Source organism: Peromyscus maniculatus, chromosome 8, assembly GCF_049852395.1.
Source record: "Peromyscus maniculatus bairdii isolate BWxNUB_F1_BW_parent chromosome 8, HU_Pman_BW_mat_3.1, whole genome shotgun sequence".
Taxonomy (NCBI): Eukaryota; Metazoa; Chordata; class Mammalia; order Rodentia; family Cricetidae; genus Peromyscus; species Peromyscus maniculatus.
The window spans coordinates 35,662,392-35,687,770 of NC_134859.1; the positions used below are offsets into that span (position 1 = coordinate 35,662,392).

Here is a 25,379-nt window from a genome sequence, read left to right on the forward strand (position 1 = left end):
CCCTATGCATCCATTCAAGCAGCACACTGACAGTCAACAGGAGCCAACATTCACCTCAGATGAGCCAATTTGCTTCTGACTTCTACTTCCCATGATTCATCCCCACCCCCCATCAGCACCCTTCGGAATCTGGGCTTCTCTGTGCTTGTAGCATCAGTTTGAGCCAAAGAAAAGACAGGCCAACAAAAATGTGTAGGTTTTTGGCCACAAGTGCACTTCCTGGTAGAGTGTTCCCCCAGGCCCCTCTGAGGCAGCGTGTGCAAACTTGTGGAAATGCAAAACGCAGGGACTGAGGCATGGTTTTGTTTGGGCTCCATTGTTAAAATATTAAGTGGGTCAAACAAACAGGAATTCTTAAGCTACCACTGAAGAAGGAGGTGGTTCGAAGACAGAGGTAGTTGTCCACGTGTGGGACACTGTCTCAGATGTCAGTGGCCTCAAACAGAGCCGGGGGACAGAGCAACAGTCAGTAGCAATACACATCCCCCCTATCTCTAGCTTCCAGAACTTTCTCAGCTCAGCCTGTCCCAGTAGAAGCAAGGATGAACTGAGTGTCTGTCTACTGCATCCCTCATGTAAGGGACATTTTCAGTCCCCGGTTTGGTCACAGTGGTTGTGACACATCCTTCCAGCCTTATGTGACCACATGGCCTCTGTCTTATGCCAGGACTGACATAGAGGTGACACATAGGGATACAGTGCTTTGATGGCTCTGACGAAGGCCCATAGCCCCGCCCCCACGGCCTCTGACGGGAGAAGGAGCTGTCAGTCTGACCCACCAGAGCCCTGGCAGCATCCCCCTGAAACAGCACACCACAGCTAACAGTGTTAGTTCTCTGCACACGACACGGAGAACAGGAGGGGGATGTGGCTGGAGAGAGTTATAAGCATTGCCATATGGTTTCCTGCCAAAACTCTGATTATTAATGGCTTATTAATTACCACAGGGGCAATCAGGACGAGATGGCTACCCGGTAATTGACATTTATTTTTTGTTCTCTCTCTGCCTCCTCCTTTTAATCCGACATTCTCCTCCTGAACCTTGACTGAACTGTCTCGCCTCCACCTCCCTCCTCCTGCTCTGCTCAGTAGCTGGGCTGTTTCTGTCTACGGAAGGATCAGTGTGCACTCTGGGCAGACCCTGGCCTCGCGGCCTTCCTGAGATGCCTCCCAGGCAAAGCAAAGAGGCTTCCAGAAAAACAGCTCTCCTTCCAGCCCAGTGTCCCTGGGGAGCCTTGAGTCGGGCATACAAGTCTGGCCCTGGAAGGCACTGTACCTCTTCCTAGCGTCAGGGACTCCCTGTGATCTTACCACTCAGAGTCAGGGAGCTGGTTAGTTCCAGTTTAACCTTTATGGGATGAAAACCTCACAAAACAAGTTAGCTTGTGTTTGGGGATTGATGTCCCTACCCAGACCAAATGAGTACCATAGCAAAGACAAGGAGTTGAGATGACCCTGCTGATGCCCTGGAACACACAAGGACCAAGCCAGGGGAGGTGAAACATGGCTGAGGCAGGAGGCCTTACATGAGTTTGAAGCTAGCCTGATCTGCATAGTAAGATTTTTGCCTCATTAGAAAAGGAGTCGGGGGGAGGAAATTGGTGAAGCCTGTAGAATAGAGCTGCTCAGGGTGTCTGTGGAATGCATGGGTTTATTCTGTGCCTTCGGGAAAGGGCATGCAAGGAGGGAAATGCCAGCTGGTTCCGGGATCTGTCTGGAGTCAGAACTGGCTGGCAATGGTGATGTGGTCCCCAGTCCTGCAGAGCATGCCTCCCAGAAGGCTGAGGAAGGCAGTCCATCCCTGAGCAGCAGGGAGACCTGGGCTTGATTCCAAACCTACGGCTCCAGAGCTTGGTGAAGACACACACCCTCTCTGAGCCTCTGTGAGACAATGAAGGCCTCAAAGTATGGGCACTGAGACTGAATGAGACCAAGGGGTGACAATCCCACATAAAGGACACAATGAGTCATAGGTAGTGCGCTCTAGGATGTGATAAGATGCGATAGGACCTTTTGGGCACATTTATCTTGTGCCCAAAGCAACACTGTGCTAGGTCCAGGCCCCTTTGGGGTCTCCTGGGTAGCTGAGGCAGCTTCCCCAGCAGGCAATCTGACCTCTTGAGCCAGAGCAGTGGGGCTCTACATGAAATGTGAATGACATATAGATGAAATGTGAATGACATATAGATGAAATGTGACATCCACAGAGCACACTGGGGTCAAATCCTGCCCGGTCCCAGAACCTCTTCCTGACTAGTAAGGAATCAAGCCTTCACTCTGATTCCTGCACGTGGTAGCAAGGGTCTTGGGGAAGCACAGGCTTCTCTTCTTGGTGGGGGGGGGGGGGGAATTGCATCCCAACAAGCCCACTGTCGATTGAAAATATATATTTAAAAAAAAGTACCTGGTCCATCCAACTTCCCAACCATCCTGTTTAGGAACAGCATGTTGCAGAGCCTTGATGTCCCCTCCCACACCCGCACGCTCCTACCCAGTCATGATCTCAGAGCAGATACGGAGCTTCGGCTCCCTGCCATGGCCAGCTGCAGGCAAGAGAATCTTAACACACAGCATGTACGCTACCCTGGAAGAACCGGATCCCAAACTCCAAGTCCCGTTCCCACTGATGCTTTGCTTTCACACCATTGCAAAAATCTCAAAGCGAACTTTCCAAGTTAAGTCTCTCCGCACATGCAAGGCCCACAGGAGAGTGGGAAGTCTCCGCTGTTTACTGTGAGCAGACGCTGATTGAACCGGGAGCCCTCCACGGGCTGAGAGCATCAGAGCCATTGGCTGGTGATGGAAGTCATTTTTCTCCTGCATAAGGGGCAGGGACTTGTTCGAAACAGCTGCCAGGGGGTCTGCCCCCTGCAAAGGCCTCTTCTCTCAGCGCTATCCCTGCTTTCTTCCAAGGTCTAGGAAAGCGGGGAGGTGGGGGGGGGGGGGTGGCAGGAGGCCAAGTGTGGAGTTTAGCAGCAGATTTGAATCCGTCTCTGCCACTGGCTGGCTGAGAAGCCTGGAGTAGGAGACCCCGCCCCTAAGCCTGGAGTAGGAGACCCCGCCCCTAAGCCTGGAGTAGGAGACCCCACCCTTAAGCCTGGAGTAGGAGACCCCACCCCTAAGCATGCCTGAACCTCAGGTTCCTTTCGGTCAGTAGAGGTTGCCGAAAGTCCTTTCCTCGGGAGGCTGGGTTTCTGTTGAGTGGAGATTCACAAGGGGCACTCATGACATGCAGGTCATGGCAAACCAGTGTCATCTGATGGGCCATCAAAGGCACTGTGGGAGTTAAATGTGAAATGTAGCATATGAAATGTGCTCCAAGCCTGGCCCACAGAGGGGAATCTGTGGATTCTAGGATGAGGGTGGGTGTAAGGATGTGTGTGCCAAGAGCTCAAACTTCCTGTTTGCAGACCTGAAGCTACCACCCTGAGTTCATGAAACAGTTCCTCAGGTCACTGAGGCAAGCTGGGTCCAGTGAGTGATGAGGGAACCCATCAAATCCCCTAGAAAGCCGACATCACAGCCCATGGTCACTCTTTGCCGGCTGGTGTATGGACCCTTGGTCCTGCCTTCCACTGCCTGGGCTAGCCCACTGCTGAACTTGGGTGGACAGGAGCACTTGGTTCTGGTCCTGGATCTGGCGCTGCCCCATGGACTGTCGGTTTCCTGAGACCTTTGTGGGGAGGGAGTACCCGCTGCCAGAGAGAAAGCAGTCCCAGTGAGGGAGAAGCTAGACTTTGTGGGCTCCTTCCACCTGTGGCGTTTGAGTTCAGTTCCATTCTCTTGGCCTATGGAAAACAGAAGCCTGCGGTCAGCTACCGATGGCTCCCGTGGGGTCAACACAACTGCCACAGTTACGCATTGTACATATATTGGAAGAGACCACCTCACCACATCAGCTTGTTCATGACTGTGAACAATTACAAATTTACAGATAATTTTTATGCGGTGCTGGGGGATTGAACCCAGGGCTTCATGCATAATAGGCAACTGCTGTACCACCGAGCCACAGCCCTGTCCCAACAAAGCTCATGTATGTACACATACCTGCACAGGTTCACTCGCCCTGCATGAACATGGAGAGACCAGAGATGGATTTCCGTTGTCTTTCCCATCAGTCCTACATACCCCTGGGCGGGGGACTTATTTTTTGAGACAGGGTCTCTCAATGAACCTAGAGCTCACCATTTTGGCTGGATTGTCTGGCCAACAAACTCCAGAGATCTGCTTGTCTCTCCCCCCCCCCCCCCCCCCCCCCCCCCCGCTCCAGGCCCCCAGTGCTGGTGGTATCAATGCATGCCACCATGTCTGGCTTTCACCTGGGCGCTGGGGATCCAAACCCGGGTCTTCATGCTTGTCAGAAGTACTTTACCTACTGAACCATCATCCAAGTCCGACAAGATAAAACTTCTATGGTGAGGATAGAGCTCAGCTGGTAGTGTGCTCACTCACCTAGCATGTATAAAGCTCCGGGTTCAATACCCACACCCCATAAAACTTGGAGTGTTGATGTACACTTGGGAAGCAGAGGCGAAAAGGATCAGGAGTTCAAAGTCATCTTTAGCTACATATTGAAATTGAAGTCAGCCTGAGCTACATGAAACGCTGACTCAAAAATAAATAAACGTGGTCTGAAGAGATGGCCCAGCAGTTAAGAGTGCTTGTTCTTGCCAAGGAACCAGGTTTGGTTCCCAACACCCATGGTGTCTCACAACCATGTAACTCCAGTTCCAGGGGACCCAATGCGCTCTTCTGACCTCCATAGGCATCAGGCACACATATGTACATACATGTATACACAAACATACATACATGCATGCATACACTCATGCACATAAAATAAAGTACATCTAAAAAACAATTTAAATACATAACTATTTTTTAGAATGGAAAAGAAGGGCCAGCAAGATGTCTCCGGGGCTAAAGGCACTTGCCATGCAAACCTGACTGCCAGAGTTCGATTTCAGAGTCCATGTGAAAGGTGGGATGAGAGAACCAACTCCACAAAGCTGCCCTCTGACCTCCACATACACACTGCGGTGTGCATGCCTATACACGCATATGCATGGACACGTACCAGTAAATAAATAAGCAAGTAAATAATAACGATGATGTAATTCAAATGTTTAATGAAGGAAAAAAATGAGGAAATCCTTCGAATCCACTCAGCATACACCCAGGCATTTGGATAGGAACCCAATGTTGAGACTGATCAGTTTTAGGATGTTTAGCTGCTGAATTTTAGTGTTGGTATTTTGTTTGTTTGTTTGAGGGAATCTTAGAGGCCATGTTCATTTTGTTGGCAAACTTCAGGACCAGGGAGGATTTTCTTTTTCCCCTTGAGCCAGAAATCTCAGGGGGGAGAAAGACCAAGAAAAGACGGAGCAAAGGCTGGGGTGGGGCCCTGGCCTGTGCTTTCTACGTTCATCCCTCTGCCCACCCCACCCCCCAGCTGAAACCAGGTCCATATGTGCAGGCAGGAGGAGCGGCTGAGGGACGGGGGGCAGCAGGGGCCACCCACATCTGCGAGGCAGGTTATAGACTCAAGGGGGTCAGAGCTGACAGGGCTCCGGGGTCACTGTCTCCGTGCCCTTCCTGAACAGAGGCTCTGTCCTTTGTGCCCCCAAGGGCTTGTTAACAGAACCTTATGGTCGCAATAAATGCATGTCATGTCTATTGTAAAACATTTGGAAAATAGAGAAAGGCACCAAAAAAAAAAAAAAAAGGAAAAAGCAGTCCTCCTTCCTCCTACCACCCACAGACGATGCATCTCACTATTTTCATGTTATTCTAGCATTTTTTATATGCCACTTTGTTTCCATACTTCCTATAGAAACCAGGCTAGAGGGACATGCTCCTCTCTCTCATTTGATATATCATCAGACACTCCCACACCATTAAAAACCCTAATAGAATGTAATAGCTGCATAGTATCTGATCACATGCATAATTTTATTTAGCCAGTCTCCAAGTTCTATCATTAATAGGGACAATTTTTCATCCTTACACTCAACATCCTGGGAGTAAGTGAAGGCTTATTTCTGTGATTATCTCCATAGAATAAATGTCTATAAGTCGAATTGTTGCACCAAAGGATTTGCACATGTTTAAGGCTTTTGATGTGCATTGCCAAATTGCCCTCTGGGAGTCTGCAGTCATTTACATTCCCACCAACAGCGCACAAATGCCGCCTGTTTCTCCAAACTCTGGCCAACTGTGGGTATTATCATACTTTTAATGTATTTCAATATGATAAGTTTTTAAATATATGTCCATATGTATATGTCTTGTTTTAATTTGGAGTGTATTTTCATGAGACGCAGTGGTGAAAGATGTGATTAAAAAGATATGTTAAAGGTTGTGTTGGCCTGCCACCTAGTGGTAAAGGCTAGAATTGCAGGTATAGAGTTTGAAACTGAAAGAAGCAGCTCGGGGCTTAGTCTAGTATTGACCAGCAGCAGGGGGAGCTCTAAGCACCAAGCACTGTGAATCATCAATAGGGGCTGCAGGGGAGCCCCAGGCGTGATATTCCAGCACTTGGGGGAATTAATCAGCTTTTATGTGTTAAAGTGGTTTCGGCATCTCACTAATAGGAAGCTTGATATCAGGCCTTGTGCTATACACAGGGAAGGCACAAAGGTAAATCAGACCCAGTCACAGTCTCTAGACACTGGAGGTGGGAGACAGAGATCATCTTGGCACAACGGAGTCATCCTGAAAGTGTTTCTCACGTCCCTTTTTGCCCCTCTAAGATGTACGTAGCTCGGGTGAAAATGACTTGTCCGTCACACAGGGTTTAATATTGCCTCCACCTCTCACCCTTTGTACAGAAAACCCAAGGCTGCTTTCTAGTCACCCTCAGCAAATCTTGATGTTCCTCTTTAGGCTTTCCATTTCCTTCACTCTCGGTGCTGGTTTCATGGCTCCCTGGCTTCCCGCTTACCTTCTGGAGGCAGTGTGAACAGTCCTGAGTACAGTGGAATGTACCAGAAGGAGAATAAAGGAGGGTGTGGTGAGGGTGCTGCGTGGGTGCAGAGATAGTTGAGTGATTTGGGTCAAATAATCAAGAAGGACAGAATGACATTTGGACTGAGACTTCAGTGACAAGATACGGAACTCTGTGAATACTCTCGGCAGAGGAAAATAGAGAAGGGGATGGGTCTTGGAGTGTGGAGCAAGCTTCCTGAAGAGCCACCTGAGGCCAGGATGGGGGGAGGGAGAGAGGAAGTGGCAGGGAGGGAGTGGAAGGGAGAGAAGTGTCCAGGGGGCTGGAGAGACGGCTCAGCAGTTAACAGCTGCTCTTGCAAAGGACCTGGGTTCAGTTCCCAGCATCCTTATCGGCGGGTTCACAACACCCTATAACTCCAGTTTCAAGGCATCTGATGCCACCCTCTGGTGTCCACAGGGTCATAACATGGTGCCACATAAACTCATGCAGGCACATACACACACACACACATAAATTTTAGAAAATCTTTAGAAAGGAGGGGGAGTGGCGGGGGTGGTGTCCAGGGGTGGCATGGAGTGGAACCTTGTAGACTGGATGGAGAGGCTCACTAAGGCAGCGGGAACCAAGGGGACAGTGAAACTGCACTCTCTTTCTCAGAAACACTTGTCCCTAGAGACAGCTACCAGGGGTCTAAGATCCCCCCAGTCCCGTGCCTCCTGAACTGTCACAGAGCATCCCTGAAGCCATCAGAGTGTCCCTGAAGCAACATGAACCTCTGACCCTGACACGTGTGCACACATATGGACACCATGAAAGAGACAGAAGTGGGGCTTGTGCAGCTCACAGTTCTGGAGGCCCCAAGTCTAAGGTTGGGGCAGGGCCTTGGTCCCACTGCTCTTCCGGAGCTCACTGTGGCATGGGGAGCCCGGCTCCCGCCTCTGTGGACCCTGCCCTTCCTTGTCCCTCGCCATCTCTGTTCTGTCTGCTTAGAAATCAGCTCAATCTGCACACCGCTTCCAAATACTGAGTTCTCTCAGGTTACCTAGCTTCTACACAGCTCATGAGTTCTCTCAGGTTACCTAGCTTCTACACAGCTCATGGTCCCTGTGCATGTTCCATGTTTGAGGGATGGCATCCCATGCCGAGCAAGCACGGGCACTATGCACACAGAAAAAAGGCCCGAGAGAGCAGGCCACGCGGTGTGGCCCCACGTGTTCAGAGACAGTGAGTGTGAGCAATGGGCAGAAAGGAGAGAGAGTGACGCTGAGTACAACCCCCGCAGCTCCCGTGCCCACCTTCCAGAGGAGACCGGTGCTCTGCAAGTCTCTGCGGAATTTTGGGCAGGTCTGAGTGGGTTGGGCCTCTCTGATCCAGAACTCTGAAATGCCTCCGATCAGAAGCTTGTAATGTCACAAGTGGGAAATGACACACCCGACCTGTGACAGTCACAGCACAGGTGCAGAGGCTGGGGAGATGACTCAATGGTCAAAAGGCTTGTCTCAAGAGCATGAGAACCAGAGTTCAGATCCCCAGAGCCCACAGAAAGGCCAGGTATGTGTGATAGCATATGGTAGGTCGGGTGTTATCCTACCTTCAGAGGGTAAAGACAGACTCTCGGGACCAGCCCCGCTGGTGAGCTCTGGGGTGGGCTCAAGACACTGCCTCAGTAAATAGACTGGAAGAGTGATCTAGAATGATTGGTTCCTGGCGTCAACCTCGGGCCGCCATACATACACACACACACACACACACAAACACTGAGAATATTGTAACCAATCACCCTCAGGAGTTTAGCACTGTGGTATACACCTCTAATCCCAGTGCTTGTAGGCTGAAGTAGGAAGATCACAAATCTGAGGGTAGCCTGGGCTACATAGAGAATTCCATGCCAGCTTAGGCTATGAGACTCTATCTCAAAACACCAAAAACTAGATTATAAAAATAAAATGAGGCCAGGCAGTGGTGGCTCACGCCTTTAATCCCAGCACTCGAGAGGCAGAGCCAGGCAGATCTCTGTGAGTTTGAGGCCAGCCTGGTCTACAGAGCAAGATCCAGGACAGGCACCAAAATTACACAGAGAAACCTTGTCTCAAAAAAAATCAATCAATAAATAAATACATAAATAAATAAATATAAATAAATAAAACGAGATTACCTTTAGATTCGATGTATAAAGTATAAATGAGCCATGTGTGAATTTCACACTTAAGAATCTATTCTTGCTGGGCGGTGGTGGCGCACGCCTTTAATCCCAGCACTCGGGAGGCAGAGGCAGGCGTATCTTTGTGAGTTCGAGGCCAGCCTGGGCTACCAAGTGAGTTCCAGGAAAGGCGCAAAGCTACACAGAGAAACCCTGTCTCGAAAAACAAAAAAAAAAACAAACAAAAAAAAAAAGAATCTATTTTCATCATAAATTATCTCATCATACGCATGCAAATAGTCTATGTATCCCAGGCTGGCCTAGAATTTTCTGCATAGCCAAGATGACCTTGAACTCCTGGATTTCCCACCTCTGTCTTCCAAGTGCTAGGATTACAGACATTTGCAACTGAGCCTGCTGGGGGCGTGCGTGCGTGCGTGCGTGCGTGCGTGCGTGCGTGCGTGCGTGCGTGCTTGACAGTACCAGAGATGGAATTTAGATTTTTTTTTTTTTTTTTTTTCTGATTTTCCGAGACAGGGTTTCTCTTGTGTAGCTTTGCGCCTTTCCTGGAACTCACTTGGTAGCCCAGGCTGGCCTCGAACTCACAGAGATCCGCCTGCCTCTGCCTCCCGAGTGCTGGGATTAAAGGCGTGCGCCACCACCGCCCGGCGGAATTTAGATTTTTAAGTGCACACTAGGCAGTCTTCCACTGAGTGTGCCTGCAGCTTCCTGAAGCACTTCTGATGAGCAGCATTTTAAATAAGGTTTTCTCCCACCACACATTTTAAAGGTGCCCCCACTTCAGGGCAGAGGCAGGAAGAGACTACAGTAGTTTGCTGACAAAGATGGGATTGAGAAAGGAGAAAGGAGACCTGCTGAGAAGTGAGGTTCAGCCTGGGTGGGAACCTTAGCTTAGGATCTGGGGCCAGCAAGAAAGCTCAGCAGTTAAAGGTCCTGACCACCCGAGTTCAGTCCCCAGGACCCACGTGGTAGAAGGAGAGAACTGACTCCTGGGAGTTGTCCTCTGGCCTCCACACAAGCGCCATGGCACTCTCACCCACACCACACCCAATAAATAAACACAATAAAAAGTTTTAATGAGGAATCAGATTATCCCAGGGCATGGGGCAGGTCTCACTGGAATCAGAAACCCTCAGGCCCGCATCTCCAGGCCTGAGCACCACCCACAGCCCTCGCCTGGTTAAACTCACAGTACCCAGGGAAGCAGGGCCTGCACTGCCTCCAACATCAGTCATGGAGCCTCGACAACCGAGGTCCCAGAGGACAGTGTGAGCTCGGGGCTGAAATGTGGTCTGCCAGACAGGGCCCCGGCCTGGGACCAATTTCGAAATGAATAACTCAGTTGGACCGTTTGGAATTAATCAAGCCAACAAAAAAGGACCACGAACACCACACACTCATATGCTTTCTTACACTCTTCTAGTTCAAAAACAGCTTTGATTGTAAAAATGTAATTAGTTAAATGATTCATCTGTAATACCCCCAAATTCATGTGCTTTTTTAAATTTTAACATCCTCTGGCTCATTCACATCTGACCCCTCCAGGGCGGCTCCCAGCCCCCGAGATGCTGGGCAGAGTGAGGACGGGTAAAAGCAGACTTCCTGAGTCCCCCATAATGGTCCCCAGATTGGAACCTCAAAGACAGGGCCAGCTGGGCCTGCAGAAGAGGGCCTCTGTGCTGGCTTCCTCCCCAGCCCTCTCCCCTGAGGCAGAGCAAAACAGGTACTTCTGGAGTCCAGCCGTGGTCTGGGGCTGGCCCTCCGTTCCTCAGTTTCCCGCGAATGGCCCATGTGAGGCCGCCAAGGAAAGGGAGATGACCACAGCCAGCCAGGAGGCTCCCGTGCTCAGGTTCCAGGGGCCACTCACGCCCTCTCCTGCTTCTGTATCTTCCTGGCACAGGGGCCTCCTGCCCACATGTCACTCTGGAAGAGGAAGAGGCACTGTGAGAGCCCAGGCAGAGGAAGGTGGCTCCTCACTTTGCTGGTTGCCAGTCATCAGCCATAAAGTGGAACCTGCAGGCTAGCTGGCACGCTCCTCACTTCGCCACACGCACTTCACACACCGAGTGGAGGAGCGAGTTCACAGACGTGAACTGGGCCAGTGACCCATGTTCAGGTCTCCCCAAGAAAGACTCGAGAGAAGACAGGGGTGTGGGTAGGAAGCTACTCCTGCAGCTCCCATGGCTTAAGAAAGCATGAGCTTTGGGTCCCCATAGACTGTGACCTCAGGCATATTCCAACCCCTCTGAGATGTGTTCCTGGCATCCCTGGTAGCAGCTAGGAGACCCAGTATGACTCCTGGACTGGGCATTCACACTGGGTTCAGCGAATGGCAGTTTCTGTTACTCTATGGTCACCCAGTCCAGCAGCGGGGAGCCCTTGAGGCTAGCAGAGCTGCAGAGTGTCCTGACTGGCCTCCCACGAGGTTAACACCGTGGCCGGAGTTAGCTGGGACCAGCAGATAGCAGAGCAAGGGCGCCCTCTAGTGCTCACAGGTCAGACACCAGCGCTGGTGGGAGACTGGATCATGGGATCGCTGTCATTGTGTCAGAAGCATTGTTCAACAAATGTTTCCTGTGTCCTCAGCTCAGGGCTCTTTGGCATTTCAGATGTAGTAGCAGAAATACATCCCAAGGTCCTCACCTCTAGGGAGTCTATGACTAATGGAGAGGAAGATCCACAATTCATGTAAGCTCCAGCTCCCCAGTTAGACTGTGGTCAGTGTCCACAGGGTTCAGGTAGCTGTGAGCCCACGGCAGGGGTCAGGGCTGCTGCCTCGAGGAATGGACGTGTGACATAAGAACAAAAGTCCAGTGGGGGGCTGGGAATGTAGCTCACTTGGAAGTTGGTCTAACATAAACCAAACCTTGGGTTCGATCCCTGCACCACATAAAAAACAGGCATGATGATGCCCACCAACAATCCCGGCACTCAAGAGGTAGAGGAAAGAGGATCAAGAGTTCAAGGTCATCCCTGTCCACATGATGAGTTCAAGGCCAGCCTAAGCTTTATGAGACCCTTTCTCAAAACAGTGACTAGCAGAACGCCTTGAATCCCAACACTGAGTAGGCCGATCTCTGAGTCTGAGGGCCAGCCTAGGCTACGTAGTGAGTCCCAGGCCAGCCAGGGCTACATAGTGAGAGTCTCTCTCAAAGAAAAAGAAAAACCAAAACAAAGCAAAAAAACAAGCTAGTGGCTGGCAAATGGGGATGCGCCCCACCCCACCCACCCCACCCCCCCCACCCCCCTGGGGCCAGGCTGATGAGGAGCAAGCAGCAGTGGCAGCAGCTTGCCTCATTGAGGGTCCCCTCCCTCCCTCCTCTGATGTCCGAGTCCCAGGGGACTCATCCCATCCATTCCACTTCCCTATCCCAAAGAAGGACATGGGCATCCAAGAAAAATGGGCCGCTCACTCTTGAGGTCTAAGGGCAGGGGCATGGCCAGCATGCCATCCTCGGGAAGTCAGGGATGGAAGATAGTGGAGGCCACTCTGGGAAGGAAGAGAGATGTGCTCGGGAGTGTACAAGGACCAGAGAGACAGTTCAGCTCCTGAAACATGAGCTCAGGAGCTCACTGGTGCCTTGCAGGCTTCAGCCAGATAAGAAGTTATTAAAAAAAAAAAAAAAAAAAAGGCCGGGCGGTGGTGGCGCACGCCTTTAATCCCAGCACTCGGGAGGCAGAGGCAGGCGGATCTCTGTGAGTTCGAGGCCAGCCTGGTCTCCAAAGTGAGTTCCAGGAAAGGCACAAAGCTACACAGAGAAACCCTGTCTCGAAAAAACCAAAAAAAAAAAAAAAAAAAAAAAAAAAAGCCAGCAAGAAAGCTTAGAGACCTGGAGGGCTTGGGCGGGATGGCCTGGGGCATCTCAGTGGGGTCCTGCCCAATCCTCACAGCATTTTCTGATGTTCAAGAAAAGCTGGGAGTCCCTTTTTGCTGGTGGCGATGCTTTTTCTGCCTGCCTTGTCTGTGGAAGTCAAAGCAGTCCATGCTGCTCCTCCAGGTGGGAGAGCTGGAGGGGGAGCTGGGTGGTGGATTGCCTCGGGCTGGGTTCTACCTCCAGTGCACAAAAGAGAGTCTAGGAACTCATGTGTGAGTAGACAGGGGAGGACATGAGCAAGTACCCCATCAGACCAAGGGCAACGCAGGGGCTTGGCCTGGATAAGGTCTAGGGGGGCGGGGGGTTGCTGGTGAACAAGGAGAGACAGAACATCCCCAGTTTCTGTCACCCGTGAGCTGTCTCTGTCACTGGCCCCTGGGTCCCCCGAGGAGTTGGAGCCACACCGTGGTCAGCTTGGTGCTGAAAGGGCACCCCAGCCTGTCTGCTGTATCTAGTTTCTCAGCACACAAGCATCTCAGACGGACACAGCCTCACTCCCCACTCCCATACCCCGTTCCCTCCACAGCCACTGCAAGTCAAGGCCCTTTATCCCTTCCTCCCCAAAGAGGGGCAATTTTTCCTGATACCTGACAAGGCAATCATGTTTCTCCCCACCAAATACCAGTAATGGGTGAATAAGTAATTTAAGCAGATATTCGGGATCAGTTCAAAGGCTTAGTCCTTTAAACACCACCTCTTCCAGCCATGGTGTGTGATGGGGACATCGATGTAATTGCTTCCAGCCAACCCAGGCCACTCACTGAGCAAGCCCTCTCCACCAAATAGAAGCCAGCTGCTTCCGTGGCTCAGCATCTCACAGCTGAAAGAGACCCAGGCCAAGGGTCGCACACCCGTGCCCTACAGAGCTGGCAGGTCGCGCTCCCGGGCAGCCAGCGGATGTAAAGCAGGAGAGAGTGGAGCAAGCAAGGGCCCTGGGGCTGTGACCGGCTGAGAAGGCAGTACAGTCCTGGGCAGGCAGGATCACGTCCCCGGGGCTGGGAGGTCTTCCTGCCTTTCAAGACCATTCCAAACTCCTCAGAGTGAAGTGAACTGTCAGTTGTTTTTTTTTGTTTGTTTGGTTGGTTGGTTGGTTTGGTTTTTTAAAGACGGGGTTTCTTTGTGTAGCTTTGAAGCCTGTCCTGGAACTCGTTCTGTAGACCAGGCTGGCCTCGAACTCACAGAGATCCACCTGCCTCTGCTCCCTGAGTACTGGAATTAAAGGCATGTGCCGCCGCCGCCGCCGCCACCACCACCACCACCACCACCACCACCACCACCACCACCACCACCACCCAGCTGTCAGTGGTTTTTGTTTTTGTTTTTGTTTTTTCCAACCTGGCTGCTAGTTTGGTTGGTTTGAGGTTTTTTTGTCGTGGTGGTGGTCATTTTTGTTTTTATTTTTTAACCTCGCAGTTGTTAGTTGACAAAATCTGTAGCTTTTGACAGTGGCATTATCATCGGTATATCTAATACTTATTTGTGTGTGTGTGGGAGAGAGAGACCCGTGCACGCCACAGTCTGTGCGTGGCAATCAGAGGACAGTTTGAGGTAGCCAGCTCTCTCCTTGCACCATGTGGGTTTCAGGGATTGAATTCGGGTTGTCCGACTCGGCGCTGAGTGCCTTTACCCTCTGAGTCACCTCACAAGCCGTCATCTGTACATCTGATACAAAATTCACACTTAGGAATGTGTGATCAACTTCCAAAAACATTGCAAAAAAAATAATACTTTAAATAAGTTTGCAATTTGATGTTAGGCTGCATGCATAGCCATCCTCTGCCACATGTAGCTTGGACACGCCTGTGAGTCTACAGCTCGCTCTGACTCGGGGTGCAGAGGCCACTCTGCAAAGCACCCAGACCTAAGGTCTCTGGAAAGAGCGGGAGGCCACTAGCAGGGCCCAGGCTGCAGCTGGACCCCCACACTGAAGAGGCCCTTTCTTCCTTTTCCCCGGGGCAGGGAACTCAAGTTTGGGAAATTGTTAAAGCCTAGACTAGAACTGCAGTCCATGTGTACGCAAGCAGCCAGGCCTGAGAAATCAGAACCATATGGGGCTGACCTGCCTGGAGGGGGCTGCCCCCTACTCCTGCCCATGGGCCAGCCCTGGTGAAGGCTGGGGCAAGGCTCACGGAGCCTTCATGGAGTAATGCACTCTTCCCCGGCTGGGACCTCAGACCCCACCGGCCTTGTAATTTGATGAATCGTCAACATCTGGGGCTTAATTACTAGGTCCTGAACTGATAATCCTGGTAAGCCCCCTCATCCAGGGGCCCTGGCCCAATGCGTTTTGAGGGCTCCATTTCCCCCAGCAGGAGCTGTCAGCATTAATTACAGGAAGAAAGCAAGACAGTCACCCAGCTCTGGTTGGGAGGAGCGGCTCTGGGTGCATCTAAACATCGCCAGCTTGTTGGTTTGGTCCCTCCTTGCCCATCTCAGGGAAGGAGAGCCACAACAAGAAGGACCCAGCTCAATCCAGGCATATGATGATTACCCATAATGCTAGCGGTGGGAGGCGGAAGAAGAAATATCAGGAGTTCAAGGCCAGCTGTAGGAGGCTCTGTCAAAAAAAATAAAAACAAACCAGGCCAGAGAGACGGTTCACTGGGTAGAGGCACCTGCTGTCAACTCTAATGACCAGGTCAACCTCCAAAACCCACCAAGTGGAAGGGAACAACTGATGCCCAGAGGTTGACCTCTGACCTCCACATGCATGCACACACACAAATAAATGCTTTTTTTTTTTTTTTAAACTAAAAAGGACCAACGCTCAGATAACCTCCACCCCCACTGCCTTCACCTTTGCCCTGGCAGAGGCAGCAAAATGCTTCAGACCCAGCCCTTGCCATCTCCAACATGAAGGGGGGGCTCCCACAGCCTTCAGTGGCTGATCATCCTGAGGCCCCAGGGATGGAGCCTCCAGACCCCACAACCCAGACTTACTTTGTCAGAAACCCTCTTGCTGGGGGCTGGAGAGATGACTCAGTGGTTAAGAGCACTGGCTGCTCTTCCAGAAGACCCAGGTTCAATTCCCAGCACCCACACGGCAGCTCACAACTGTCTGTAACTCCAGTTCCAGGGCATCCGACACTCTCACCCAGGCATACATGTAGGCAAAACATCAATGCACATAAAATGAAAATAAATAAATTAGAAAGGAAAGGAGGGAGGGAGGAAGGAAGGAAGGAAGGAAGGAAGGAAGGAAGGAAGGAAGGAAGGAAGGAAGGAAGGAAGGAAGGCTCCTGTCATATATCATTTTTATAAATGGACCTAATATTATTTATTTATTTGTTTGTTTATTTATGTATTTATTTATAAGCTTTGCATGCATGTGTACCATATACCTACCTGGCGCCCAAGGAGACCAGAGGGCATCAGCTCTCTGAAACTGGAGTTACCCAGGGTTGTGAACCATTATGTGGGTTCTGAGAACCAAGCCCAGGTCCCCTGCAACAACATCAGCAAGCGCTCTTAACCACTGAGCCATCTTTCCGGCCCCAAATCATTGTTTTTTAAAGAGTGCCAGGAGTAGTGGCTTACAACTTGAATCCTAGCATTTTGGAAGCAGAGGCAAGCGGATCTTTTGTGAGTGTGAGGCCAACCTGGTCTACATGGTGAGTTCCAGGCTAGCCAGGACTGCAGTGTGAGACCTTGTCTAAAAAAAAAAAAAAAAAAAAAAAAAATGCCAGTAGGAGGCACAGCCCTACCCACTCAGAAAGCCGCAGGAAGTTCACTCCCAGCACTGCCTCTGCCAAGGCCGATTCAAACACCAATTCTGTATCAACTAACCTCTAACCATCCCCTGTCATGGGTTGATCTAAGAGAGGAAGAAAAAAGGGAGGCTGACTTGAACTTGTCACTTGAGAGAACAGCATGCCTCCCACCTTTATGGATAAGCTCAAGGCCTGGGACATCCTGGTCACTGAGTGAGGCAGGAGACTGAGCCTGCCTGGGGCTTTGCTCTCGATTCATGTACAGCCTGGGTTTTATTTGCTCCTCGAACATCCAGAAACATCCGGGAGCCAGCTGATCCCCTCGAGGAAAAGCGACTTCAAGCAGAACTGAGACTTGTAAACAGCTGTGGGGTTTCACGGAGGGCAGAGGGTGATGAAAACCTCTGGTGGATCCTATGGCTTTGATCAGGGAGGAGAAGGGTTTCCCACAGGCGGGGTAGCGTGGATCAGAGGAGGGATTTGAACCCAGGCCGAGTGAGGCTCAAGCTACTTTACTCCTTAGTGTTTCATGCAGGAACTTCTGGATGGGCGGGATCAGCTGACGGTTGGTTCCCCGCTGTCTGGGGTGGGTGGGTTGCCTTGATGGGAAAAATACCCAGACCTAATCCTGCTGCCAAGAGCATGCATCCAGCCAGTCTGGGGCTCTGTCCTTCCAGTCTGCCTGGACTCTGTCCTGCCTTAACTAGCCTGACCACGCAACAGCCAGATTTGTTCTAGAATTAGCCAGACCATCTCCTAGCCCTTCCCTGAGGCCCTCTCTCTTGCAAGCACCCAGAGCCAGGTTTAAGCCCTTTTCCAGCCCACGGGAATGCCTACTTTGTAAACAGTCCATATAGCCTCATACCTGGGTTGTTATGCTTAGTCTCAGCCAGGCCCTAAGATGGGGGGCAGGGGCACCCATGAGACTGGAAACCCACAAACTAAAAATTGATCTAGACAAGGCTTGTGGGAAAGAAACCTGCTTCACAGAATGAAACTAAACGTTTCTCAGACTTCCTGGACCACAGAATCTCTCCATGGACAAGCTTACAGGATAGTGGACCACGGGGCATCAGTCTGAGGCAGGTAGAGGAGAGATGAATAGTTTCCACCCTAGGAAGTTTCACAGCTCAGGGAACTCAGCCCTTCTCTTCCCACTTCCATCCTGCCAGGACAAAAGGGACATCAGAAGCATGTCATTAAGCCAGGGAGATCCATCTGACTACAAAGCAGGATGTCCCTTCCTCTACCTACCTCTCAGCCCCTCCTCCTCAGTGGCCACTGACTCCTAGTAAACACTCTCCACCCAGCAGTCTCTCTGAGGCCCAACCACTCACCTAGAAGGGGAATTAATTCAGAGACCTTTCTTATCCGGCCTCATCAGAGATAAGCCCAGAACCACCTCAGCAGGTCATGGCTGTGGGTCAACTCTGTCCTAAAGATAATTGCTGCTGGGCGGTGGTGGCGCACACCTTTAATCCCAGCACTTGGGAGGCAGAAGCAGGTGGATCTCTGTGAGTTTGAGACCAGCCTGGTCTACAGAGATCTAGGACAGGCACCAAAACTACACAGAGAATCCCTGTCTCAAAAAAAGCCAAAAAAAAAAAAAAATTTAAAAAGATGATTGCTGTGGGTCAACTCTGTCCTAAAGATCAAGACCCCAACACTCCCTGTTTCCAATTTAGTCAGGTCCTTCTCTACCCACACTGCCTACCTCCCCTCATGTTCACCACATCCAAACTAGATCCAAATCCTCAAGTATTATTTCCCCAAGTGGCTCTCCCTAATGATTTCCACTACCCCCAGCCCAAAGATGAACATGCCCCCTTCTTGGCTGTGAAGTGCCAGAATTCATCCATTATCTGTCCCGTTTGTTTCTCCTTCCTCCCTCGGGTGACAGGTTGACATCCCTCATCTGCAAATCTGAAGTGCTCCAAAGTTGGAAACTTTTTGATTATCAGCATAACACCCAGCTGGAAAATTCTACAGTGTGACATTGTTCTTAGCAGACAGAACTATTAATAGCATGCAAAATTACCTTCAAGATATGCAGATAATATGCGAATGAAATATAAATTCATTTCATGTTTGCACTTGGGACCATCTCCAAGATATCTCATTATGTAAATGCAAACATTCCAAATACAAAAAAGAAAAATTCAAAATACATGTGTCCCAAGCCTTTTGGATGAAGGATACTCAACCCGTATTTGCATACGTCTGCTGAGCTATTATAGGGACGGGACCCAAGTCTAAACACAAAACCCCTGACATGTCAAGTACACCTTATGCCCAGAGCCTGCTGTTAATGAAATACTTTGAATAACTGTGTGCATAAAGCAAAGTTTCACCACATGAAGGAGTCCACTGGTTGGGCATTGCGTTGCTACTTGAAATTTCAGATTTTGAGACAGGGTCCAGTGTAGTTCAGTCTGGCTTTGAACTCGTTATGGAGTTGAAGATGACCTTACAATTATGGATCCCTCTGCCTCCGCTTGCTGAAGGCTGGGATTCCAGGTGTGCCTGGTTTTGATGTGGTGCTGGGGATTGAACCCAGAGCTTTGTGCACGCTAGGCAAAGACTCTACCAACCAGGCTGCAGTCACAGCCTGGAGCTCAGGATTTCTGAGGAGGGATGTTTGATCCAAGCATTCCCTGGCCACGTGTTCAGGCCTCACTCGTGTGCTCGAGCCAGGGGAGGAAACTTTCTTCCGGGCTATCAGAGACACTTGTGTAGAACACACATTAAACATGCGGCCATCAGATTATATCGCCAGAAACGGGGACAAATGACCTGACTCTAGGATATAAAGAAACCTGGAAGGTTTAGTGGAAGAGGAGGTAACCAAGCTAGAGAGAACGGTGGCACATGCCTTAATCCCAGCACTCGGGAGGCAGAGGCGGGCGGATCTCTGTGAGTTCGAAGCCAGCCTGGTCTACAGAGAGAGTTCCAGGGTATCCAGGGCTGTTACACAGAGAAATCGTGTCTCGAAAAACAAAAACAAGCAAACAGGGACTGGAGAGATGGCTCAGCCCTTAAGAGCATTCATTGGCGGCTCTTCCAGAGGTCCTGAGTTCAAGTCCCAGCAACCACATGGTGGGTCACAGCCATCTAGAATGGGATCCGATGCCCTCTTCTGGCCTGCAGGTGTACATGCAGGTAGAATACCACATACATAAAATAAATAAATTTTAGAGAAAAAAAAAAGGGAAAGATATGCAGAAAGGAGAAGGTTAAGCCAGGCAGCGGGGACAGGGTAAGTAAAGACTCAGAAGGGTGGGGCTGCAGGCAATGCTCCTGGGGTCAAAGGTGAAGTACATGTTAAACTGATACATATGGGGATGAGGGGACAGTAGTGACAAAGACAGGGGACAGGGGCTTGCAGTGACCAAGCAACCCTGGTCTGCAGAATCCCCACATGTTGTATCCTTCTAGCCCGAGAAGGAGGCAGGGTGAGACTCGTTCAGTCTTAGGGTCAGTGGCCCTCTGCAGACACCCCGGGGGCCTGGCGGTCCTAAGATACCCTACTCTCAGCCCTGGCCCCAGGATCATGTAGCTTCTCTCAGTCCTCGCTGTCCCATGCCACAGCCGAGTGCTCAGCCTTCCGGAGTCATCCAGCCTAAGTGACAGCTGCTCACGTCAAGCTGGCTTCGGGGAAACCCAAGTGTGCAGAAGTGTGCGGGACCACAGCAGCCTCCAGCCCTGGGCACTGTCTTTCTCTCGGACTCTCAGCTCTGCTTTCTTCTCCGTGGCTCTCTCTCTCTCTCTCTCTCAAGCCACATGGGGGGCCAAGGAACCCTGGTTCAATCCCCTTGGGGGAAAAGAGCCCTATTTCCCTTGAGAGCACCGTTTGAAGTCCCAGGCATGATGCTCATGGCTCAACTGGCACCCCAGGCCTGCACCTGTCATCTTGACAAGAATGCATGGTCGTTGCCCACCCTCAACAGTCCCACTTAATGATGGGGAGGGCTTTAGAGAAGAATTGGGGTTCTCTTATCAGAGGAGGGGATTCTGAGTGGCTGACTACACCCAAATGCCCTTCCCCCACTCCCTACCCGGGCCACCTGGGATGTACCCTGACCTCAGGACTCAGGAGAGGCTTTGATTTCTTGTCACTATATAATGCACTGGGGTCCTAAGACGTGGAAGGAATGTTCCTGTGTGTAACCCTTGCTCTCTCTCATGTTCCAGGGACCTCTGGGTCTGGACGGCAAGCCAGTAAGTCACCACGACAGTACTAAATGGTCCTGGGGTAGGCTGCCACTGTGGGGGTGGAGTGACCATGGGACACCAGAAGGGACTGGGAAGTTAGTTCAGCAGCTATAGTGCAGCGAGACAAAGCCACTTGTCATGTGAATTCAAATCCATCGCCACCACCTGCTGACTGAGCAACCATGGAGATGACCTTTCCCCTTCTTCCCTCTAAGGAGAGCCTAGGAGGTGTGAGGGAGTTATAAAGAACCACGGGCAGCACAGTTCCCAGCATTTAGTCAACCTTCACAATCTACAAGTCTATCTCAACAGGCCCTAGACACAGAATGTCTAACACATTCTCAAGACTTCCATGATGGGCATCAGGCTGGGAAGTTCTCAATACCTGTTCCAGGAGTCCACGGTCCACAGGCATCCTCAGCAGATGAACAAGGTGCACAAGGAAATATATGCACAGTTAAATAAATAACAGGGTGTGGGTGAACCAGTAGGCAGATAGGTGTGCTGATAAGGTGGGTGGTAGATGGATGGACTAATGGATGGGTGGACAGATGAGTGGGTGGTTGAAAGGATGGATAGATGGGTAGATAAGTGGATAAATGAGTGCATGGATGGGGATTGAGTAGGTGGGTGGGTAGGTGGGTGGATATATAGGTGGGTGGGTGGGTGGATGGATGGATGGATGGATGGATGGGTAAATGAGTGGATGGGTAGTTGAGTAGGTAAATAGATGAGTGAATAGATGAATGGAACAGATAAATGGGTAGGTGGATGATGGGTAGATGAATGGATGAATGCATGCATTCACGCATGAATGGGTAAATGGATGAGTGGGCAGATGAGTAGATGAGTACATAGATAAATGGGAGGGTAGGAAAAGAGTGAATGTATGGATAAATGGGTAGGTGGGGGTGGGTGATCTATTGAAGGGTAGATGGATGGAGCCTAAAATTCAAGAGACTACTGCTCTTAAAGACAAGTATTCTGGAGACTAGATTGCATTCTGGACAATGGCCTCCTCCCCAGCAGAGACAAAGCATGGAATGTGTGTGCCCTCTAGAGAGAAAAACTAGTGTGTGCACCCTTTTCCTGCTCAGAGGATGCCTGTGAACCATGGCTGCTGACCCCCAAACCCTCATCTCCATCATGCTGAGGACAGGTGTGGAGCCTCCGGGAGGCAGCAGAGACAGCTTGACAGGCCTGTGTAGTGTTCCGCTCAGATACCCACGGCTCTGCTAGCTCCACACGTCCCTCTGCCCTCACGGCCATGGGTCAACCAGAAGTGGAGCCAGCCTAGCTCATCTCACTCATGCCTGTTCTTTCTCTATCTTCCTTGCCCAGGGACTTCCAGGCCCCAAAGGGGAAAAGGTAAGTGCAGCTGGATGCTGTCTGGATACTGTGTGCTGATGAAGGAGGCCAGCAGCCAACTCCAACCTTGATTCCAGAGGGGAAAATTGAGCAAGTCAGCCCCCAACCCCCAAGCCTCAAATTCTCCATCTGTGGAGTAAAGCAGTCAATGTCAATGCCTATCGCTAAAAAGGGCCACAAGCTCATGTACCACATGCAGGGAGAGTTGGGTCTGGATTCTGGTGTCCCAGCATAACAAAACAGGCAGTTTCTGTAGTGAGCAGCATGTCTGGAGGGCTTGGAGCATGAATGGTGATGGTGGATGGTGTTATCTGTGGGGAAGACACCCCTTTAGGGACACAAATGGCTGAGGGCTATCTTGGCAGCCCCTCATGAAGAAATTGGATGGGTGGGTGGGTGGATGGATGGATGGATGGATGGATGGATGATGGGTGGGTAGATGGATGGATGGGTGAGTGGATAAATGGATGATGGGTGGGTGGGTGGATGAGTAGGTGGGTAGATGGGTGGGTGGATGGATGGATGATGGGTGGGTAGGTGGATGGATGGATGGATGGATGGATGGATGGATGGATGGATGATGGGTGGGTGGATGAATGGATGATGGGTGGGTGGATGGATGAGTAGGTGGGTAGATGGGTGGGTGGATGGATGGATGGATGAATGGATGGATGGATGGATGTGTAGGTAGATGAGTAGAAAGATGAATGAGTTAGTAAGTAGATGAGTATATAAATGGATATAAAGATGGATGGCCCATCCACTGATAAATAGATGGAGTTTAGACTCCAAAGAGCAACTACCCTGGAGGAGACTGTATGCTTCTGAACATGAGATCCAACAGCTCTGGGAAATGGCCCCTTTGGTACTTGGCTTTAAACATAGGACCCACCAAGTTCCTTGGAAAGGAGCAGAGGAGATTTGTGTGGACAAGATGAGGGATCTGGAGGAAAAAGGACCAGAGCAGAGCTCAGAGTGGCAGGGCTAAGTGAGGGCCTCAGAGGCCACATGCAGCTATGCCTAGGTAATACGAACGAACCAATCAGTGCCCCTAACTACCAACGGGGCTGAGAAAGCCATGGAAAGACACAGGACCTGAAGGCTCAGAGACTCCTCTCCACAGCCTAGATACACTACTGTGTGGTTTGGGCAAGTTACCCAGCTGGGAAGGCCTCAGTTTGTCCATCTGTATAAAAGCAGTCTCAGAGCTATGGGAAGGTCTCATGAGGTCGTGGTCTGAATGGTCCTTTGTTGATGGGTGGATGAGATGCTGGTGCAGCTGGTAGGTATCACATCTATCTTCTTGGCTGTTTCTGGCTGATGTCATCAAAGCCACAGAAACAACTCTGGGGCTTGGAGATCAACGAGAATCAGGCTCCTTTGTAGCTATTGCTACACAGCCCGTTTCAAAGCTCGTGGCTTTGTTATCTCTCCCTAGTCCAAGGTTCAAGAACTGTGAGTGGACACAGTGGGAGCAGCCACCCAGAGGCCACACTGTGTCTGGGATCTTGAATGTCTGAGATGCAGCCATAGATGAGGAACTGCCTGGCTCCATGCTGGCTGTGTGACCTCGGATGTAATCCCTTAACCTCTTTGAGCCTCACTGTCCTCATTGGAAGTGAGGAGGTAAAATAAGGCCAGCCTGTTGTTTTCATTAGAATTTACACCAAGCACAGAGTGAATGTTCAAGAGGAAATGCGGAGAAATAATGTAATCAGTGGCCATTCATTTCCCTGTGTTTGGTTCCCAGGGTGCACCAGGAGACTTCGGCCCGCGGGTAAGAATGGAGCACCACCTCCCTCATCCGCTACACATGGTTTGTTTGATATTACTATAATAAGGCATTTCTAGCATTTCTCCGGGGGTCCCAGCTCACCACAGCTTATCCCAGAAAAAAGGCAAGCGAGACAGCCTCTCCTCTCCACCTTTGCCCCCCAACCCCCGTGAAAGCCCCCAGGTTTCACCCTCACCTAATTGAGGCTGCTACCTCCCACATAGATGACAGTATCTGGCAGATGTCCTGGTTGCCATGCTTGTCGCCATGGTGGCCAGACAGTGGGGTTAGCCCTGGTCACGACCAGAAGCTGACCATCTCATGAGACAGCTGGCACTCAGGAAAAGGTGAAGGTCTTGAGGTCAGCAGTTCTGATCCCAGAGCTCAGCCCTGTCACCTCCCAGACCCATGACCTTGACGGGTGACTTTTCCCAGAAATTCAGACCCTTCAACCATGAGGCAGTAACATCTGCCACCACCAACCCCCACCCCCACCCCGCCCCACACACACACACAGCAAGTTCTGTGAAGATTCATTATAACCAGAAATGTCAATTGTTGACAGCAGGACTCAGCATGGGGACAGAAGACAGGTGTCCCCTCCAGCCTACCTGTGTCCCCTGGGTCCAGAAACCTAGAAGTGCTTGTGCTGAGTCTTAGGTGGTCCCTAAAAGTGGGTCTTGGCAGAGGAGCACTTAAGTAGCCCTAGACATGATGTCCTCACCATTTCTGGAACGTTCTGGGCAGAGTCCCCTGACTACAGAGACTAAGAGGTAGGCATTAGCTGCCCAGAGAAAGACTGGGTCATGTGGAAGAAGGTTTGGGGCCCCAGAACATATTGGTGCAAAGGCCACTCGCTCACACCAACAGTCTCTCATCTTAGGGCGGGATTGGGTGAAGAATGTGTGAGCTGCTTGGACCCAGAACACTGTCTCTGGCGGATGAAGAGAGGGGGAGAAAGGGCAGAGAGCACCACAGGCTGGAGCTCTGTGGTCAGGGTGGACAAGCAAGACCCAGCTCTGCAACTTCAAGGCTCAGAGCCCAGGTTTTATAAAATGACAATAGTGGGGCCCACGTCACAGGGTGTTTGTTGTGATAACAAGAGCTGGAGCGGGCAGGGGGATGAGACAGGCTGAGTTTTGATGAGCAGAGCTGTCCCCTGTTGGGCCATTGACAGAGGTCAGGACCAGGGCCACAGAGGTGGTGAGATTTCTCTGAAGTCAAAGAAAGGATATTTCCCTTACCATGTGACTGCTGGGGGAAATGCTGGTTTCAGATGGGATTTATGAAAGTTAATCTTCCCATAGGGTTGCCCAGCCTGCAGTGATCA

The 25,379-nt window shown here is 50.8% G+C and overlaps 1 protein-coding gene across 1 annotated transcript in view; it reads left to right on the forward strand.

Annotated features, from left to right (window-relative positions):
* Window positions 1-25,379, forward strand: part of Col23a1 (collagen type XXIII alpha 1 chain) — a 304,909-nt gene that overhangs the window by 251,037 nt on the left and 28,493 nt on the right. Inside the window, exons 5-8 of the mRNA XM_016009602.3 lie at window positions 948-974; window positions 20,887-20,913; window positions 22,249-22,275; window positions 24,026-24,052. Of these exons, the coding sequence (XP_015865088.1) occupies window positions 948-974; window positions 20,887-20,913; window positions 22,249-22,275; window positions 24,026-24,052 (108 nt within the window). The remainder of the gene's footprint in view (window positions 1-947; window positions 975-20,886; window positions 20,914-22,248; window positions 22,276-24,025; window positions 24,053-25,379) is intronic.